Here is a 22,635-nt window from a genome sequence, read left to right on the forward strand (position 1 = left end):
TCTCTATCTATGATCCTTTTGTTTGTTCCTTTAATATGTAAAATCCTAGCAGACCTATGTCACATAATGGTTGCTCACTTTCAATAAATATTTGATCACACACACACAAAACTAACCTCACCAGCAGCTATGCCATGATCAAAGTCACTGAGATAACATTTCTCCCTCATTCTGATGTCTGATGTGAAGATTAACTGAAGCACTTGAGCTGTTATCTGCATGACTTCATGCATTGCACTGCTATCACATGCAGGGGTACAAGTGTTCCTAATAAAGTGGCGGCTGAATTTATCAACTGAGGCGCAGCTGAATGTGAACGCACCTAATGTGATAAAACAAATACGGTTAGACACGACTTTGAGGCACTAAAACCTCTGTCGTAAGATTATCCCTTCATTTTGCAGAAATATTTGTTTTGTCTGCAGTGATGAACTTTCGTCTCAACCACAGCGCTGGGAAGTTTATGTTCTAGAATGTATTATGCTTTGACTTCCGGGTTATGAGCCAATCAGCTTCGACTCGCCTCTCGTCCACCTGCCAGTCAGTGAAGTAGCTGTCAACGCTGTAACCGCAAGACTAGTCGTGTCAAGGTTTCGAAAGAAACGACATGTAAACAGCTGTGCTAGAGTCTTTGTTTTATATTTTATCCAGCACTGGAAGGTTACCAGGTCCTGTACTCTTGCTGAAGGACACGGAATGGACTGGTTTTGTCCGCGGTGTCACACGGATCAAATTTCTCACAACATGACCAGAACTCGACTTCTTGTCATTTTCTGGGTAAGTGACTTCCAAAAACAATTATTTAACATGACAGCTCGAAATGGAAGAATGAAAGTTGCGTTTTGGGCAATACTCAATAGTCAGTACGCTTTGCTCTCCATTTCTTATGAATGAAACGTCAACAATACTGGGTAGTGCGTTTACTGCACTGCTCTGTAGAGCCACTGCTGGGAACTGTGCTGTTCTGTACAGAGATGTCTTGTTGATGTGGTTGATCAATTATTTTTAAAAAAAAAAATTCTACTAAACAACTTATAGTAGGCTAGTATATATTGCAAACACTATCTGGCCAACAGTATGTGGACACTTGCATGTTGAACATCCCATTCTGTATTTAATCCTCCTTTGCTGTTAAAATAACCTCCACTCTTCCGCGAAGTCTTTCCACTAGATTTTAGAGCGTGGCTGTAGGAATTTGTGCCCATTCAGCCACAAGAGCATTTGTGATGTCAGGCAAAGAAGCGTTCCAGTTCATCTCAAAGGTGTTCAGTGGGGTTGAGGTCAGGGCTCTGTACAGGCCACTCAGGTTCTTCCACTCCAACCTTGGCAAAACATGTCTTCATGGAGCTCGCTTTGTGCACAACGGCATTGTCATGCAGGGACATCTTCAGGCCTCATAGTTCCAGTGACGGGAAATTGTAATGTTACAGCTGCAGAGCACTCTATGCACCAAAACAATTAGGCACAAGAACAGTGATTATTTCTTTTTTTTATTCCTTTTCCCCCACAGGCCATCTCTGTCATGAACAGTTAATACAGACACAAGTCTTGCCTAAAGTGTAATTGTTGGGCTATAGTGCAATAAACTACTGCTACTGCTACCTCGGAACCCACATTTACTGGTTAGCACAGGCAGTACTGTGTATTGGTTATATTGGTCCAGATGATTTTTATATTGTTCTGTTTTCTTTTTTCTACTTTAATATGTTTCTGTCTTGTACTGTATATTACACCCCATTGTGTGTTGCACTCAGTGGAAGCACCTGTAAGCCGGAAAAATATTTCTTGTGTGCAAGCACACTTGGCCAATAAAGCTGTTTCTGATTCTGATTTCGGAGCATTATGTGCTTCCAACTTTGTGGCAACAGTCTGGGGAAGACCCACAAATGGATCTTGTAGGGGGAAAAAAAAGACTTTTTTGAACTTGGTGAAAAATGTGAATGTCTTTATTCCAATAACAACAGTAGCAAGGCACACGAGAAAAGCAGCCTGAACCCAGAACATTCAACTAAAACCTTTATAATGTATTCCTCTTGAGCAGAAATTATCACCCATATGCAAACATTTGGTACCCCTTTGTCCCCCTTTGTCTTAAATGGTCCTTTTTATTCTACTCCCATTCCCATCCTATGATTTGATTATCTTCCTGGTGTAAGTGTAAGATTTGCTGCAACAGCTGATCAGCTTATGGCATGGGAGAGAGGAACCTGCTTGCTTGGGTTGAGATCACACCAGATCAAAACCCACTTCTCAGCAACCTCTGTAATTTCTTACAGTGTGATGGTCAGGTGTCCACAAACGTTTGGCCATATAGTGTGTAGTAAAGTTCATTATCATGAGTACCCTTAATCATGATAAACAGTTTATCTTAATTTATCCATATCTGTCTCAACCACATTAGTTCAGAGAGTCTGCCCATAGGATACAAAGCTTGTATCTTGTATCTTTTGTAAACTCTTCTGGCCACAACCATAATTCAAAATTTTGCAATTCTGTCGTCTCTCTGCATTTCCGTGCACCGTTTTCTAGTGGAAAATCTTTTGAACTCTGTGACACAGTGAGCTTTTTGGAGTAAGATGGACATTGGAATAAAAATGGTCATAGAATACTTTGCCGTCAATAACTGCCTGAAGTCTGGAATCCACAGACATCACCAGACGCTGGGTTTCTTCCCTGGTGATGCTCTGCCAGGCCTTTACTGCAGAGAGTTTTTCTTCACCGAGGAAAGAATTCTTCTGTCATCCACCACAGTTGTTTTCCATGGTCTTCTGGGCCTTTTGTTGTTCTTTGAAATCACCAGTGCATTCTTTCTTTTTAAGAACATGCCAAATAGTTGATTTGGCCACACCTAATGATAGTTTGCTTCACTAGCAGTGACATCTCTTTGGACTCTCTCATATGGAGAGTTAACAGTCAACAGTTAACAGTCTAGGCCTTTTATCTGCTTACTTGTATATGGAATAATGAAGGAATAACACACACCTGGCCATGAAACAGCTGGGTAGCCAATTGTCTAATTACTTTTGGTCCATCAAAAAGGGAGGGCCACATATAAAAAGTGCTGTAATTCCTATCCTACCATTTACCTGATTTGGAAATTGAAGCTCAAAGTCTGCACTCATATTCATTATCAACTCATATTCACTCTAATATTTTGCAGACAGTTGAAATAACAATCACTTTGTCAATGTCAAAATATTTATGGACCTGACTGTAGGTGTAAGCATTCATGTGAAAATTGCAAACCATTAAGAACTTTCTTCATTAAAATAAACACATAAGTAGTTTGTTCACTATTATTAAAATACAATACAATTTAATGCCAGAAACAAATGAACTTTTACTTTACTATTTGTGAACAATCCATGTTCCTTTGTGATTTGGCATTTGTCATTCAAGAAGTAACTAGACACATAGTGTTGTGGACTATAGTACCCTGTGTAACACAAAATAGCAGGAAAGAGCAAATATCCCCTATGTACATAACACCTGTTTTTACCATAAACAAAGCCATAAACACTGTACCAACTGGTTCTGCTAAACTAAAGTAAGATATTTTAATAAATTAATAAATAATGTTCTTTGTTGACTTTCTCTGTCCAGAACAATGTCATTGATAACCTTTTGGTATAATTTGTTTTAGACACTGATCCTGACCATGATGCTGTACCCAATGATGTCAATGTTGGCTATTCAGTTGTACACAGCCCTGAGTGGCAGTTACGTTGCTGGACATCATTCTTTATTGCTCATCAACTGTCCTACTGAGCAAACTGCTAAAGATATTGGAAGGTACATAGACATATTCCCACATATGACCATTATCAAATACTGAGACCCTGTTTATATAGTAGTGTGTTGTACCATTTTTATGATGTTACAAAACGCAAAACTTCATTAGCATTGTTCAAAAGCCATTGTCAGCCACTTTAATGTGTATGTACAGGAGCAGCTTTAGAAAACTTAATTTGGTTACAAAAATTCATATTGCCTTATGGTTTGGTAAAGCCATTTCAAATGTAAAAAAACAACAAAACATTGTGATACTAGAAATCTGTCAATAAGTAGGTATTCCGCAATGGTAAATCTAAGAAATTTAAATTCCTAACTACAGTTTAATTATAAAAGCAACAAAAACCTGATCAGAACCATATGGACATATCAGATTGCATAATGACTGACACTGGAACTGTAAACAACCCGTGAAGCGTGAACCCGTGCTAGACACTGGTAGTACTAGAAGAGCAATGTAGAAACAACAGATTAGGGGTTTCACAGTGCAGTTATTTTTACATACGAGACATGCAAACAATGTTGAGTGGTGTATTAGGGTATTTCTATCAGCACAGTGCTTACTTGGCAAAATCATGTAAGTTTGTGGGTTGTTTGCACTAGCTAGTTTAAAAAGTTTAAAAAGCTACACCTTTACCAAATATAGTCCTGCAAAACTCAAAAAAGCAAGAGAAAAAATGGCAGAAAAAAATTCTTAAATGATTTAAAAAACAACAATGTTCATTTTTCATTTTGGTGCTAAATACAACACAGCATCTAGTGATACCAGTAAGAAGCTAAACATAAAAATGAGTTGCGATCAGCGTTAAGCAACCCACATAACTCAGATTGAATACAGTAATGTGACCGCAGGAATATAAATTGAATTTTAAGCCATTATCCAATTTATATTGTATCATGTGTACATTGCAATGTGTTCATTCTCAGGAATGACTGGCAGAGACTGGCATTGTTTCAGTGGAAAATCTCATTAGTGCAGGCTGTTCCATATGCAAAGGTGCAAACAAATGTACATATCATGTTGTTATATGAGGGTATATGATGTGTGCATGCAATTCTTATTCATTACTGGTGTCCTGGGTCTTTTATTGTTAGATTATGTAATTATTTTAATGAAGTAAGATGATACACCGTTTAGGATGTTTTTGACACAGCTGCATACAAATGAGGGGTGTGTGGTGTGTGTGTGAGAGAGAACACTGGTGTCTTTGACTTGATATGCAGTTGCATGCCAGTACTAGGAAGGCTTTTAGACTTGGTAAATACACTCTCTACTCAGACGCAAGCACTATAAGAAATCATGGTGTTCACATGGCTAATCAACTTCTGAAAAGGAATTTAGCTAATTTCCTGCATTTGGAAGAAGCAAATTTGTTAAAATATAAAAGCAAACTCACAATTAAGTTTCTGCCCAGTTGCCATGGACCTTTTTTCAAACAGTGCGGATTGTAAAAGTAATTATCATAAGAGAGGCAAACAGGCAAAGGTCAAAACCAGGAAACATGTAACTCTGAAACGAGGCTTAGAAACAGACAATAACATTTGATAAGACTTGGCAATAAATCAAATAAACAGCCAAGTATATGCAAACAAACTAGAGAGATAACAGAGCGAGCACATAGCAGCTGAACACAACAAAGGAAGAAACCAATGACAGGTTAGGAGTGAAGACGGGCACAAAACACAAGCACTTGGCTTTCGTCACCATGGGAAGGGGAAAGATTCTGAGACAATTTTTTTAGTCCTTTAATATGTTGTAATATATTCTCACTGTTAAATATTTATAGAAGATTGGATGATATAATAAAATTGCTGCAAGACTTCTTCCATCAACTCATGGGAATCAAAAACAAAATGCAACAGGTAGGTAGCATTGCCACATCACAGTTCCAGGGTCCCCGGTTTGTTCATGAGCTTGTGTTACTGTCTGTATGGAGTTTCACACGTTTTCCTTGTGTCCGTCTCAGTTCTCTGGTTTCCTCTCACCTCCCAAAAACATGCCTGTAGGAGGACTGGAGATTACTATAGGTGTGAACGAATATGTGAGTGTGTGAGTGTGTGTGCATGGTGCCCTGTGGTGGATTTGCATTTCGCCAGGGGTGTATTCCTGGGATCAGGATTAAAGTGGTTACCAAATATGAGTATTAATTAATTATTTAATTAATTAATAATAATAATAATAATAATATTATTATTTCTCTCAGAAACATCATGGAGAAAAGGATGGCAGCATGTGTGAATATTCTCCCCCGCACCTCAACCATGTAAGAAGAGACTGACTTTTTTTTCTATAAACCTACACACACCATAACTGTAATAGCCTAACTGCCTAACCAGCCCAGTAACACTTCACTGCAATAAATGACTCCAATAAATAAGTGAAAATATCTTGAATATAGTCAAATGTATCTAGTATTTCCTATTATAAAAATAAAAGACTTTTTTTTTTTTTTTACTAATTTCAAGCTTTACATTGTCTTATTCTATTGGTAGATAATTTTGCTTTTAGATACAAACAAAATGTTAAAATTAGCACAATATTATTTCAAGCTTTCAGAATTATTGGACTGATTCGACACTGTGTCATGTGCATGTGTGAAATGTTTAGGAAAAACAATGTTTGCTTTAAAAAAAAAAAAAAGCATATGGAAGAGTATTTTTTTAATGATAGAAGGAAGGACATCAGAAGTAGGAATGATTAATGAGCAGAAACAACCTGAGGCTTCCTGTCTGGCACTGCTATTTTCTTTAGTCAGCTAATGTTTTAGAAGTAGTTTCAGAATTACATAAACATAGCATGTTTTATGACGCCAAACAAAAGAATACAATTATGCAGATTGTATTGTAAGATAGTATAGTCAGGTCCATAAGTATTTGGACAGTGACACAATTTTCGTAGCTTTGCCTCTGCACACCACCACAATGGGTTTGAAATGAAGCAATGAAGATGTGATTGAAGTGTAGACTTTCAGCTTTAATTCAAGGGGTTAAACAAAAATGCCCATGCCATACATGCCCTTGCCATAACACTGCCTCCATGTTTGACTGATGATGTGGTATTCTTTGGATCATGAGCCCTTCCTTTCCTTCTCCATACTCTTCTCTTCCCATCATTCTGATACAAGTTAATCTTGGTTTCATCTGCCCAAAGTATCTTGTTCCAGAACTGGGCAGGATTTTTAGATTTTCTAGCAGTCTAATCTGGCCTTTCTGTTCTTGAGTGTTACCAGTGATTATTGAAAGTTATTAACTGTTCAATGATGGACACTTTTTGCAAACTGTTCTTAGTAATTGCAGTCGTAAGGCTATCCAAGGAAGAACATCCACAGCCATCTTTATGGTTTCTATGTGGTACCATCCACAGTAATCCCATGGTGATCTTTAGGCTGTTCATGTGAGGCAGCAGTAGGAGGACAGGGGAAGAGACAGAGATGTGTGTTTCTTTTCTTTTTTTTTCTTCTGCTTCCTTGATTTCGGTTTATAAGTCTTAATCAGAAACACAGCCAATTATTAAAATAAAGAAGGCCCAGAAGTGGTCTACAGCATGCAGTGGTCTACAGCACGCAGCCACTGGATTCTAGAGCAGTGGAAATGTGTTCTCTGGAGTGATGAATCACACTGACAACTATGTGGCAGTCTGCTGGACAAATCTGGGTTTGGCAGATGCCAGGAGAATGCTACCAACTGGAATGCATTGTGCCAACAGTAAAGTTTGGTGCAGGAGGGATAATGGTCTGAGGCTGTTTTTCAGGGTTTGGGCTAGACTCTTTGTTCCAGTGAAGGGTAATGTTAATGCAGCATTAAAAAAACATTTTTGACAATTGTATGCTTCTAACTTTGTGGCAACAGTTTGCAACACTTTGTGACAACACTATGTATTAATGGAATGGGATGTTCAACAGCTGATATAGTTGTGATGGTCAGGTGTCCATGTAGTGTATATTTCATGAGCTGCATATTTTACTTTTCTGTAGGTTCTCCATTATATATACAGTATATACACAGTAATAATATGTTGTATTAATGTTCATACCAAACAGGAGAATTAAATAATTAAATATTTAATAGAATTACATAATGTGACGTCAGTTACTTTGACCTTGGCATGGTTGATGGTGCCAGATGGGCTGGTTTGAGTATTTCAGAAACTTTACACAGAATGGTGTGAAAAATAAAAACATCCAAATGCGGGTGATGAGAGAGATCAGAGAAGAATGGCCAGACTAGTTTGACCTGAGAGGAAGGCTATGGTTTAATCAAAACATCAACAAGACATTATCAGCAGACATTATCTGTTTAGTGCAACAAATATCTGTATCTGTATTCAGCTTTAAACCTGAAGTAGGCATGGCCCATATCAGAAGGTTCTTTAAAAAAAAAATAATAAACAGGAGCCCTACAACTAATAATTAAATAACCTAATTTAAATCACTGCAACCCCTTATTTATGGGCAAAAGTTTGCGGACACCTGACCATAACATTCATACAGCATGTGCTTGTTGAACATCCCATTCCAGATTTAGTCCCAATTTGCCCTTGTGGCTGAATAACAAAATTCCCACAGCCATGCTCCAGAACCTTCCCAGAAGAATGGAGATTATTATAACAGCAAAGGGGGACTATATCTGGAATAGGATATTCAAACAGCACATATGAGTCTTATGGTCAGGTGTCCACAAAAGTTTGGCCAAATAGTGTGCCTGTATATACATTGTATAGACAAAAGTTTGCAGACACCTGACCATCACACCCATATGTGGTTCTTCCCCAAACTGGTGCCACAAATTTGAAAGCACACAAAAAAGAATGCCTTGGCAGGCTATGATATCACAATTTCCCTTCACTGGAACTAAGGGGCACAAACCTGTTCCAGCATGACAGTGCCCCTTTGCACATTGTCATTATCACATGAAGACATGTTTGCCAAGGTTGGAGTGGTCGAACTCGAGTTGCCTGTACAGAGCCCTGACCTCAACCCCACTGAACACCTTTGAGATGAACTGGAACGGTGACTGCCCCCCAGGCCTCCTCGCCCAACATCAGTACCCGAACTCATTAATGCTCTTGTGGCTCAATGGGCAAATCCCCACAGAATGGGATGTTCATCAAGCACATGCTGTATGAATGTTACAGTCAGATGTCTGCAAACTTTTGGGTATATATATATATATATATATATATATATATATATAGTTACTATTATTTGTGTATATAAGGTTCTACTGGAAAGGGGAGATTCAAGATGCTTCCGAAATCCTGCTGGTATGTAGACTTTTTTAATAAGTCTTTTAAGCTTTTAAATTGTAATTATCACATGAAGGTTCCTCTGCCCTGAATATGAAACAAGAAAATGTCAGTGGCCATTCAAAATTATATAGAATTGGAAAAGTATAACACATATATTTATATTTTTGTTTCTTAGCTGGTGAGGACCAGAACTTCTATGATTCAGCGACTCATTGATTTTGTAAAGTAAGTAAATTTCCTTTTAATTAAAGGCATGATTTTCCTACTATGTATATAGTACCTACTAAATTTGTATCAAGAATTCAAAAATATTAATGTAATTTGGATTTCACATGCCAGTCTGTGTGTTCCTCTAGAGCCATACATCCATACCAAACTCCAGAAATCCTCAGTTTTCCCATTCAAGATGGAAGTCAATCCTACTTGAAATGGATAGATGATGCAGTTCCTGATGTATAACCCTATCATTGACCATCATGAAATGAAAGTACATTCCTACTGGTTGGAGAACATTCAGTTCTGGTCTTTATAAGAGGTGCAATATCATGGATAAAGGATTTATGGTCAAGGCTGCAAGGACTGATCGTAATTAAATAATTAATAAAACCTCACCAAATGGCTGAGTGAATGCAGAGTAGTGCAGTGGAAAAGGCGTTACCTTGTCTTTGTGAGATCACAGATTTGAATCCTGACAATGTCAGAGCCATATGTGGCCATAAAAGAGAGCTGAATTGGCCCTGCTCATCCAAGCACATTCAGCTGTCCAGTGACTTTGCATGAGCAGCAGTTCAAAAAGATGTGTGTGTCTTGAAGGAAGCATGTAAGCATATTACTTATTTCAAGGACCAAAGTTTATATGAGTAAAATTAAGACGTGCACTTACTTGAAGTGAGCTCGCAAGCATAGGAGATAAGTGTGTACTTAACTTTATCATTTAAACTGTAGGTAAACTACTGCAAACCTTTCTTTAAAGTAGATCACACAATTAAAAAAAAGTATATACAAATACAGAGAAACACACCAAACGTAACTAGTTTTCCACTATCCAGCTATCGTTATCTCTTTAGCTAAAGCAGCTTCACATCTGGGTAACAGAACAATTCCACAGCAAGGATAAATCTGATGGCTCTCATTCACTAATTTCTCTAGAGAACAAATGTATGCCTTACTTGTTCAGCAAGAATAATGATAAAACTCCATCACTCCTGAATCTATTTTCCTTTTATTTGATTATATTGGACTCTTAATCCATCTCTGTCTTGCTCTTTCTCCATTGATTGGCTGACGGCTCTGCCTGTCACTGTGTTATCAGACATCATTCATTCCTAAAGTAGGGACATGATAACATTTGATGTATCCTGCCAGTTGTGACCCAACTCCCCTGACACAGTGCTGACTGTTAATTACTATTACATGATTATTAGGATAATTATTAGGAATTTTCGAAAGCTTCGTAAATAAAGAACTTACCCAGAAAGCATTGTAATTTATTGTAATATTTCTTTAAATAATTTAACTGTGAATACAAGATAAATAGGGACAATTCAATACTTATGCATTTCTTATATATAATTTTTAAAAATGTATCACATAAAGTGGTTTTACACTGTAATAATAATAATAATAATAATACAGCAATTGGTTTTTCAGATTTTCATTTTTAGTGTTTTCTGAATTTAAGTCAGGGGCAGTGTTTCAGCCCATGTCAAGACCTTTAACAAGTCATGTTTTGACCATATGACACTCTAAAATGGTATTACTAATGGCTGGCATTCCCTTTACTTCCTTTCACCTTTGTACATATGTTGGGAGATTTTCAGACTATAGAACAGCTTGTGACTATGGTCAGAGCTACAGGTTAGGCTATCCTGCAAATCTGGCAGTAGGCTCTTAAAATAGGCTACAAGTGGTACTAACCTCGCAATTAGATCCCTCAGAAGTATTACGATGTGTAAGAAGGACAAGAGTGTGGTGGGGTGGATTGCTCACATAATCCATGCTCATAATACTGAGTCATGAATGTGGTGGAGTGGTTTGCCTTGCAATCCCACTCTCATAATGCTAAGGGAAGTAACCTAGGCATCTCTCAGCAAGATTTAATGGCATCATGGCAACCTACTCCATTTAGGGATCTTCAGCAACACAGTTCCCAAATACATTGTCATAACGGAGAGTCCAGGAAGACGGACGCAATATGCAAAACTTCTTTAAAGGGGACAAAAACTAAACACAGTGCAAACAGTAACTAATCTAGCCACAGCCACAAACATAAGCTTACTGCTTCCACAAAAGTAGGGGGAAACATGGGACTTAAATAGGGTGAAATAATGGGGAAACACAAAACAGTTGTGCAGGATTATGACAGGAAAAGGGAGCAGACAACAGAAGTTGTTCTAAACAATGAGTAACCCTCTAGTGGTCTGGGATGGAACTGCCCCTGGTGGCCTGTACATTCTCTTTTCACTCGGTAGATTATCTAGCCACAGTAGCCTACTGTATAGCAACTAGTAATTCTGCATTCGACTTACCTCATAAATGGTAATTCACAGGTCAGAACAATGTCATTTTTTACTTCTGTGCATTCAGCATAAGAAGTGGGGGAAAAACATGGATGTCTCCATGTTTGTCTTATGTTAGCAACAAGCTAGCCAGATAACTGTGATGAGTGATGTATGTTTTCCTCCTCAGACAGCAACCTGTATAGTCAATGTTAAAGATTTAACAAACAAATATATCAGTATATGTTGATTAATCTAAAGCAAATACTTGTATATACAGTATAACTCATTTAAAGATAAGAATTTTTTGCTTTTTCACTGATGCTGTGCGCAGCCTTGTTGATTTGACATCACTCCATAAACTGGGAAGGAACTCATAGTTTAGAAGACTACCCCAAGGTGACAAGTAGGAATTTCCACTTGAGGTGGTGTTTTCTTTGGTTTTTCCCAGTTGGAGGTTGTGAATTACAAGTTATGACCTCAAGTCAAATGCAGCACTAATGATGTGGCTTCTTCAGCACTCCCAAGATGGTTGTACAGTACTTAGTGTCCATTCCATGATTGTCAGCCCCATTTTCTGAAACATTGGGGTGTCTTTCTTCAGTGCCTTATTTTTGAGAAGGTCATACTTGAAATAGCAGTCTTAGTGGTGAATCTCAGAATGGCAATCACTCTGTTTACAATACACTGTGGCATTTTTTTCTTAAAAGCTGTATTTCTGATAAAATTACACTCTGAATAATGCTCTTAGTGGTTATTCATGGAATGGATAGTCCCACTATTAACAATACATTGTGGTATTTTTCTGCAGGACCTTAATTCTGGGAAAGTTGTACTCAGAAAAGAGCTCTTGGTGGTGAATTGCATGACGTTTCATGCACAGAATGTGCAGTGATACCAATGCTGACGCAGCATGCTTGCCTGGTGGATCTAGAATCCAGTTTGGAGTCAGAGATAACCTAAGCCATGATGCTAAAGCAGAAGCCACATGCAGAATGAGCTCATGACTGTTAGTGGAAGTACAACAGAGACCTGGGGCTGAATTAAGGGAGGCCTGGGGAGCAGTTAGCATTCCAGTTCATCCCAAAAATGTTCAGTGGGGTTGAGGTCAGGGCTCTGTGCAGGCCACTTGAGTTCTTCCACTCCAACCTTGCTGGAACATGTTTGGGCATCTTCATTCCAATGAAGGAAGATTATAATGCTACATCATACAAAGACATCCCATACAATTAAGTGCTTCCAACTTTATGGCAGCAGTTTAGGGAAGGCCTACATATGGGTGTGATGACCAGGTGTCCACAAACCTTTGGCTATATAGTGTATATCAATGGCTGCTTCTGGAAGGATTGTTGAGTCTGACAGGTGATCGTCAGCCGAGTCTCAGGCAGCAGTGGCTCAGTTGGTATGAACACAGAGGGTGCCAAATGATTTTTTTTTTTTTTTTTTTTTTGACTATTTTGGCTGCAAAATCTTTTACTAGGCCACAGTGAAAAGAGTACAGGTTGCTTAAGTAGACAAGTGGACCCCTCGGTGATGAGGTTGATTAAACCTGCATTTCTGCACTTGGCACTTTAAGCAATGAGGCAGGACAGCTCTCGTCCAATTTAATTTTTATGGTTATGGTTGGCTTAGTTGACACTGCTAAGGGCATGCAAAACAACCCTGTGAAATTTGCTCATTGTACCCGGGTCTATCTTTGGGCCTGAGAAGCCCAAAAGAAGAGAATTCTTCCCCATGGAGCTTGGCCATGATGGTCAAAGGCTGCCAGTGGGATGCATCACAGCTAAAAACAGTGCTCACTGGGCAGCAAGCACCTCAGACCAGTGGGCCCTGTTGACAGTGTCAGCCTTTTCAAAGCTCTGTTTTCCTTGCTGTCCCAAGAGGTGTGCTTCCTCTTGCACAAAGACCTGATAGAAAAAGTAGAGCACACTGTTCAGAGCAAGGGTTTCTACTCAGCATACTTCCTGATTCTGAAAAAAGATGGATTTCCAAAAAAATCTGCCATTGCACATGCAGAAGTTTACTTGAAAGAAATGACATCTTAGCAAGTGAAAAAAATCTTAAATATAGTCAAGTTTATCTAGTATGTCTTATTATAAGATTACAACTAACCAAATATAAGATTATTAAAACTATTTTTAGACATTTTTACTAATTTCAGGATTTAAATTGTCTCGTTCCATTGGCAGATAATTTTGGTTCTTTCTAGACATAAATGCTTAAAATTAGCTAATTTATCTGCGAGTAGGGATAGATTATTTGAAGTTTGCAATTAGTAAATATGTCTAGAAATACTTTAATAATCTTATATTTGGCTTAGTGTTATCTTATAATAGAAAATATTATATACATTATAATATTCATGATTCACTTGCTAAGACATTATTTTTGCAGTGTTGTCTTGTCCTTGTAGCCTTGCAACCACAGGAATGGTTCACAATGATCAAACTCCGTGATGAACACTTTCATGTTCCAGTTACTCTGAATCACATTTTCTGAGCTTTGCTTCCCAGGGACAGGCATAACAGTTCAAAATTCCACCCTTTAGGGCTCAGTTTAGCTATGTGGATATTCACTAGATTGATGCAAGTGGTCCATTTGCCCCTAAGAGCAAAGAGCATAAGGATACTGGATGATTGGCTCGTGTGTGCCCTCACCCAGGGAGCAGGCCACCTGAGACATGGCCACACTCTTAGCAAACTTTGCAGCCTCATGGTGAACAGGAAGAAAAGTTCCTGACACAGGTTGTACAGTGGGAATGCTAGCTACCCTGATACTCAAATGTATATGGGGATGATTGATGATTAAACTGCAGAGGTATAAACTTCAGTTCTGCTGTTAACTCAGCCTTTGGGGCTTAGGGCTGGCCGAAGTTAATCCCCATTGAGAAACATTCTGTCCCAAGAAAGTCAATTTCCTCTGGGCAGAAGCACAGTAGATCCTAAGGTCAGAGCAATGGATTCTACTGAACATGTTTCCAGAAGGACAGTGGTCTTTTTTAAGCTAGTCTGTTAGACTGGGTCACATCAGGGGGTCGGTGCAATGCACCCTTCATACCCTCATCACTTGGGAACACTGCTCTTTTTGAGGACAGACATTTCAAATCAATGTCTTACTTACTTTGCTAGAACAGAGGGCATAGACAAAAGTGTATGGCCATACTCTTGACTGGAGGAAGCCATATGATGGATCACAGAGAAGCTTGATTCAAGGGGAATGATGGCCACCAACGTGTGGCAGACATTATTGTGCCTTATCAGTTAGGAAGTCCAGTATGGGTGGCTCCAGATGCTTTCTGAAATGCATGGGCTATTAACTGCAGCTAAGGGCATATGCAGGTTTTATAAATATTGATATTTATTCTTTAATAATTGTTAATATTAACAGTTGTGGGACCCATCTTATTTATAAAGTTGCATTCTTTCTAGCAGTTAAATAGCTACCATTCCTTATAGGCTTGAGAGTTTACACACAAGTGCTGTTGTGTCATGTTATAAGTTCATATTGGCATTATATGCATACATATTAATGCTCTGACTACACATAAAACATCTCGACAACTTGGATGTAATGCAAATATCATACATACCTTGTATTTAAACATTATTAGTATGCATAAATTATATTCGATATGTATCCTGGGAGTATCTGTCATGAAACTTTTAAAACCACGCCATCAAAATTTCCAGCCAGTGATGGAATACAAATGACTGAAAAATCCATCAGATCTAAGAGACACAACACTGTTAAAATGGTTAAGGGCTTTAATACCAATACACAGGATTGAAAATGATACATGTGGAACAATATTGTTATGTCAATTTTGGGGAAATATGGGTAGAATATAATATTTATAATATGTGGACGCTACTGCATACACATGCCATTTTCATGTTTCTTTTTGTTAATGTTATTAAAACTTTATTCAGTTCAAGACTAGCTGTTTTCTGCTGTATTTAATGCATCAACAGGTTGGCTAATAGAAATGCTGAAGAAATAGCATTGTGTCTTTGGGGAATCTGGTACAGTGATTCAGATGATTAAAAACTTGTTTAGCAGTTAGTGTGTGCCTGCATCAAAATACATTTAGAAAAGCTATAGTATAAGTGTTGTAGCAAAAACTGTCTGGCTCCTATTATTCTTCCTCTGTAGTCAACTCCAGAATTTGTTGACACTTTTCATAACTACGACCATTAAATATACATAGTCAGCTTCACAAACCTTTGAGGTAAATGTGTTCAAAGAAAATAAAAACCCTTATCAAAGAACATAGCATTTGGCACTTGAAACTTCCCTTTGCCAACATAACTGCATTGAGTCTTCTCTTATAATGCTTGCTGAGATTGAACATTGCAGAGCAAGGAATGTGAGACCATTCCTCTATACAGAATCTCTCCAGGTTCTCCAGGGTCCTAGGTCTTCTCTTGTGGATTGGACTCTGCTCTTCAGCTGACAAATTTTAAGTGGGTTTTAAGTCAGGGGACTGGGATGGCCATGTCAAAGGCCTGATTCTGTGGTCATTGAACCATTTTTGTGTGGATTTGGATGTAAGTTCTGGATCATTGACTTGCTAGAAGATCCAAGCATGACCCAAGATGTAGCCTCTTGGCAGAGGGTAGAGTTTCATTTAAAATATCCTGATACTTCATGCCCACATAACCATCCACATAACTTACACATTTCTTTTACTTTGTGAAATTCTCCTGTACAATTTTTTATTGCTGTTTCCTGTTTTAATAAGTGTTGTGGTACATTCAAACATATCAATAGGATTAAAATACCTGCTTATGACAAGTATTTTGCATTCAATTTTATTTGTAAAGCGCTTTTAACAATGCCCATTGTCACAAAGCAGCTTTACAGAAATATATAAATTCAGAATATAAATTTTAAATTTATGAATTTATCCCTATTCTCTGTCCACTCATACATTTACTAGTACCAGGCCCAATCAAAAATATTGCTGCTGCGTACTTTAATATGAAATGACCTAATACGAAAAATCAGGTAAACATTAAACAAGCCAATATTCAGGTAGACCAGCATCTCTCCATAGTCTTGCAGTGATTTACAATCACGTGTGTTCCACTAGCTAACAACACCACTAAATAAACTTCAAAATGCAATTATACCCCTCCAGTTGAGTGTCAATTCAATTCAGGATGAAACCTGGTAACACATGAATTTGACCACTGAAATTTCATAAATATTTATTTAATATCAGTGAACAATACGAACTACAGCAGTGATCTACAGCACTTGCTCAAATAATAATAATAATAATAATAATAATAATAATAATAATAATAATAATAGTTTTGTTTGAGGCCACATCTGAAACACAACCATTTACAAGTAGTACTTGGCATTAAAAACAATGGCAATACAATTTTTAAGACACTTGGTGTTTTTTTTTCTTTTTTCCTCTTTTTTGTGTTTTAATTTCAATATCAGCAACAGTTTCAGCGACAGTCTAAACAGTTAATATTGATTCAAATACAAAAACCACTGCGGAAAACAATGAGGATCGAGCAAACAGAGGGACAGGAGGCAAAGAGAACAAAAATGTCAAATTATAAATATATATTCCGTCAGTCACCAGCACCACACACTCCTTTGAACAGGTGATTAAAAACTGCAGTGCGACAATAATACACTGAAAATCTGAATTTGCAAAAATAGTCCCACGATTTCGCTTTTCAGTCAGGCTGCTACTAGTGTTGGATAATGGTTGTTGAGGCATATACAGAGTCAGAAAAAATTTTGTTAGAGAGGGCATGCATTTAGTGTAACATGATGCCATATCTGTCTTTCCCTATCTTATATGCCAATATCTTCATCTCCCATATCCATGTTTGAGATGGGACATAAACATACAGGTTACTACTTCACTATCAGTTACTTTACTCCCTCTTTGGCCTATTAAATTAGAACTTAATCTGCAGTCTGTATTCAAACCCTTAGCTATTTATATTATTTTCTCCGTTCTATGTAAACTGTCTATGACTTGTGAAGGTATCAAATCCTAATTCTATTGTTTCAGTATACAAAATCCCTTTTTAGTCTGTATTATGATTTAAGGGAGGCATGCAGGTGTTTGGGAGCCCTTTTAATCCAGAGGCAAAAACATTTTTTTTTTTAAAGAGTGCACTTACATAGTAACACATTAGGCATCAAGAGCCGAGGCGCATGTGCTAATGAAACAAAGCTTGTTGTGTCCGCTTAATGAAACAGCTATAGGTAGTGGTTTCTGAGTGTTACTACTTGCCTCATGGGAAATGTAATCGATGTCCAGTCTGATTTAATGCAGTTGCTGGAGTTGTAGGAAAATGGCACTTGTGGGAGACTTCTGCCCTGTTTGCCAAAGTTGTGCAGGTCAAGATTGTTAGCTTGGGTATATCATAACATTTAACTTACCTATATTCTATATTAAAGTTTCATCACTAAATATATTTAGGAAGAATATTTATTTGTGTTTATGTATATGTGTATTTTAATGTGTGCAGCCACAGCCTGAGATGTATATATAGTTTATATTTTTAACTCTGAAATAATTACAATGTGCAATTGACAGATAAATCACAACACGATTTAAAATAGATAATCTGACATAGGTGCTTCAGATTTACATTCAGGCTTGGTTGCTATGCTATGCTTTGGATCATATCCTTTGACCTGGAAATATAACCTATGACCTTAAGTTTTCCATGGCTACATTATCTTTAAGTGTATCTGATAAGTTCTGTGTCATCAAAACCTGACTGAGGCCCTGTGACTTACTTACAAAAGGGAGGAAGTCTTTTCAAATTCTTATCCCAGAGCTCATCCATTTTTTTCTTTTCCTTACAGCATTTTGATATTATGACTGTTGCTAAGTTCAGCTTGAGTCTCACTGAGCAAACAGACAGAAATACACGCACACGCACACACACACACACACACACACACACAAGTGCATTGTAACCTTCATATCACACTGGTTATTGTAAACTCACTCAGGTGCAAAGCTTTGTGGTTCCATTTCTACATCACATAGTGTAGATGAGGACAGATACAAAAGTAAAAAATATTCAAATAGCATAAAATGTAAAAAAAAAAAAAAAAAAAAAAAAAAAAAAAAAAAAATCAACAACAACAACAAAAAATAGAGCGCAGGTGGGTTGAGGAGGGGCTGCAAGAGACACACTGCAGGATTGTCATTACTTCAGGTCCAGGATGTCCTCCTCGAAGGATGCAGAGAGCGTTAAAGTGCTGGTCAGGGGTGGGCTGCCCTCATGAGGCTCCGCCTCTGAGCCAGAGGAACAATGCCGTTGAATGTCAATGTCGCCATCAACACACTCCAACCCGACTCTGGAGGATTAGACAGATCCTCTTATAAAAATGTAATATATACGTAGCTCCTAATTTTATACCTAGGGTCGTACAATACAGCACATACACTTGCAGTAGCAGTACATCACAGATTTTTAAAGATCTACCTGTGTAATATATTAACTATGTGTAATTATTTGATCTATTTTTATTTGTTTGTTTTCTGCAAAGAACATCTGATTGTTTTTTAATAGTTTTTTTTTAAATAAATTTTTAATAAAATGAATTTTTATTATACACTTACAAATTCTGTCTGACTACAAGTGACTTTTCATGTGGCAGCAGCACAATGCAAAAAGAAAAAAAAAATCATGCAGATACAGGTCAAAAGCTTAATTACAGATCAAATCAGAATAAGGCAAAAATCTCAGTGACTGATCTCAATGACGGTGACCGTGGCATGGGTGTTGAATGGTTCAAAAAAACAAGTCAACATACAGTGTTCTATCATGTCAGTTCTACTGGTGGAAATGACTTGATGAGAGAGATCAGAGGAGAATGAGCAGACTGGTTTAAGCTGACAGGAAGGCTATTGTAACTCAAACCACTCTGAATAGCTGTGGTGAGCATAAAAGCATCTTAGAACACACAACACATCGAACCTTGAGGTGGATGGGCCACAACCACATCAGGTTTCTTTCCTGTCAGCCAAGAACAGGAATCTGAGACTACAGTGGGCACAGGCTCACCAAAACTGGACAGTTAATGACTGGAAGAAGTATTGTGAGTGTTGTGGTTGGTGAGCGTATGTGCACTGGCATCAGGGTGATATAGTGCAATATTAGCAGCCATTGTCAGTTCAGTATAGTGAATTGAGCAGCATTTAGTGTCTATGTCACCTATTCACTAAGCATGAATAGGTGTGTGTGTGTGTGTGTGTGTGTGTAAAACAGGTGTCCACTCCAGCCCTGTGTGTTGAGAAGGTGGACTTAAATAATTTTATATCATGAATCTACACAAAATAGCCCACAATGTTAGAATGGCAGGAAAAATCCATATAGTTTGCCAAATTATTTACAAATTCCTGGAAGGCAGAGGAGTTTGCTAGAGAACGTGCCCAAACAAACAGCATCATGAAGACCAATTAGCGATCACACCATATTCTGGAAATGTATTAATCAGAGTTTGGTTTTAAAATGCCCTCCTTACCCTGTCACTGACTTTTGGTGTGCAGCCTCCTCGAGGCAGAGTTGCAGTTGTGCTATATTCTTTTCAAATTTTACTGATACTTTTCCAGAACTTTGTCCTGGATTGTTTTGAGAACTCCTTGGCCAAGATGCTGTTTGTTTCTGTTCTCTATCAAACTCCAGGAACAGGCTTAATTATGTTGAGATCAGGTGACACTTTATTTGCACACAGGTGGACTCCAACTTCAGCTACTTATATGAATTCTGATGGTAACTAGTTTCTAGTAACATTTGTACTGGTTTCACCGCAGCAGGGGGGAATACTTATGCAATCCCAACTTTTATGTGTTTTCACCTACTTTAGTATTGTCTATTTAGTGTAGATTCATGATATATAACCCCCATTAAGTCCATTTCAGTTTCAGGGTATAACAATAAAAAAAATGTGGAAGAGTTCAAGGGAGGCTGAATACTTTTGCAGTGCACTTTAGTTGGGGATGGGGAAATAAGTTTACATCCCTGGACAACCGTTCCTTTTACAGTGTGGAGAGGGAGCACAAGTACAGAATGAGGTCATCAGCTATTCAGGTCTCTGATGTGCACATTTATTATTGTACCAAATGAAGACACAGCTGCGTCTAAAATCTGTCTGCACTTCTCCAGATTATTATGTAGAACATAGTTAACTATTGCATATACATCCCTTGTATACAACTGTGGTCACAATTCTCATAATAAATAAACAAGGTGCCTCAAAAATGGCTAGTTATTAGATCTACCTAGCATAGCCAGTTAAGTGTCTAGTGTACTACACAGGCCATAGCAAGTTAGTTGGCATGTTTACCCAAGTATCACTTATTCACTTATACTTAAAGGTGCAGTAGTCAATATTTTTTCAAGTGATATGGAAAATAATGTAGAAATGATAAAAAATAATAGTTTAAGTCATTGTCTCAGAACAAGTGTATAATATAGTTTAAAAAAAAAACACTTTGGAAACCTGCCTTTCAGTCTGAAACGTTTGTTTGTATTTGGATTGGTCTCTTCTCAGTCATTTTACACATATACCCTCAACAACCCATCACATCTTCATAAATCATTATGAGGAGAAGTTGCATGTTTATAGAGTTGTTACTTGGCTTTCAAGTGCGCTTTAAAGTGATGTCATGACAGTCCTTGCTAATGGTAACTCTAGTTAGTATGCTAACTGTAGTTAAACCACCATGAGTTTTGGAGGAGGAGCTTTGTGTGTATGATTGGAAATGGGGCGGGCTCAATGAGTAAAAAAAAAATCATTCATATCTTATTTAACACCACCCATTTAACAATTAGAGACCTATTTTTCACAAATCTTACCTCGTATACCTTTAAGTAACAGGTAGGGAGTTGTTTCTGGTTCAGCCATAATCTCAGGGAAGTAACTTACTGCTCAGTGCTTGCGATCCCTGCTGGTCTCCTTTTCTCTTCCTCCTTTGTTTTCCTGCTTGTCTTCCTCTGTTTCGTGGAGCCACTGTCTGACTTGCTGCTGGGTTCTTCAGCTAAACCTGGAACAAGGACAGAGGATCAAACAAAATGACTACACCTACAGAACCATGTGCAGCATGTATTGAGCATGCATTCCTCTAACTGCATTATTATTTAATAAAATAGAAGCTAAAATACTTGTCTGGTAAAGATCCTGAGTGTTAGCCCAGAACCCAAACCACTAATACTGCAGAGATTTACCTAGACACACAGCACATACACACACATATTCACACAGAGACCTCACCCAGCAGTTCTTTCCTTGTTCGGCTGGCGATCTCTTTAATCTCCATGCGAGACAGTGAGAGAGAAGGTGTGGTCGAGATCATGGAGGTGGGGCCTATCACACCAGGTGCTGTACCCATAAGCATCTTACTGACTAATGGAGATTTAAGCGGTCTCTCTACGCTTCGCCCCACTAGGTTACAGAGTGGGATCTTATAGATGTGTTTGGAGGGAGCTTCGCCTGGAATAAGAAGAGAACAAAAGAGAGAAAGATTCGGTCAAAGAGACAAAGACATTAGATATTGCACTTCCCTCTTCACTGGTACTTCAGCAAAAGTTTAAAAAAAAATGTGTTCAAAATTCAGGTGTAGAAAGTAAAAAGACATTAGTTCTACATTCCCTTCAAAAATTTACACTGTTACACTGGCTTCCTCTTTTGAGAAGCTTTTATCCAGTTCTTTCTCTCAAAGCTTTCTTGTTTAAAGTAAAAACTAAAACCTACCTCTTCACCAAACACTATAATCCCCCCTCATTCTGCTACATTAACATTGTCCAAACCCTACAGCCTAGCCACAACACCATTTTAAGAAAGTGATAATGTTGATTTAATTTTCTATCTTCTCATGTTTCAGCAAATTCTGAATAGCATGTCACCTTATTACCACTAGAGGTCACTACTAGCTACGTCTTTTTCGGGAAGTCAAATAACATGCACTATAAAGCCATTAAGTTAAACAAGAGAATGAAAAAAAAGAAAAAAAAAAGAAATGATAATCTATACCACATTCACTGAAAATGAACAGTTTGGTCTGCAGTGCCTTAATATTGTTGTCAAACAATGACATATCAC

At 37.8% G+C, this 22,635-nt stretch overlaps 2 protein-coding genes across 7 annotated transcripts in view; one reads left to right on the forward strand and one right to left on the reverse strand.

Annotated features, from left to right (window-relative positions):
* The first annotated feature begins 524 nt into the window (after nt 1-524).
* On the forward strand, nt 525-16,584 carry zgc:63972 (protein CutA homolog). Its single transcript, XM_026922499.3, has 6 exons — nt 525-777; nt 3,644-3,792; nt 5,997-6,056; nt 9,010-9,055; nt 9,216-9,265; nt 9,397-16,584. Exons 1-6 carry the CDS (start codon nt 697-699, stop codon nt 9,497-9,499), a joined length of 489 nt encoding a protein of 162 aa, XP_026778300.1. The 5' UTR covers nt 525-696; the 3' UTR covers nt 9,500-16,584.
* Nucleotides 16,585-16,731: 147 nt separating this feature from the next.
* The window catches only part of garnl3 (GTPase activating Rap/RanGAP domain like 3), an 84,392-nt gene continuing 78,488 nt past the window's right edge, over nt 16,732-22,635 (reverse strand). For all 6 annotated transcript variants that reach the window (XM_026921550.3, XM_026921556.3, XM_026921554.3 and 3 more), the window contains 3 exons: nt 21,808-22,026; nt 21,463-21,580; nt 16,732-18,888 (listed from right to left, as the gene is read on the reverse strand). In XM_026921550.3, the coding sequence (XP_026777351.2) occupies nt 18,738-18,888; nt 21,463-21,580; nt 21,808-22,026 (488 nt within the window). In that variant the 3' untranslated portion in view covers nt 16,732-18,737. The remainder of the gene's footprint in view (nt 18,889-21,462; nt 21,581-21,807; nt 22,027-22,635) is intronic.

Source organism: Pangasianodon hypophthalmus, chromosome 27, assembly GCF_027358585.1.
Source record: "Pangasianodon hypophthalmus isolate fPanHyp1 chromosome 27, fPanHyp1.pri, whole genome shotgun sequence".
Classification (NCBI taxonomy): domain Eukaryota; kingdom Metazoa; phylum Chordata; class Actinopteri; order Siluriformes; family Pangasiidae; genus Pangasianodon; species Pangasianodon hypophthalmus.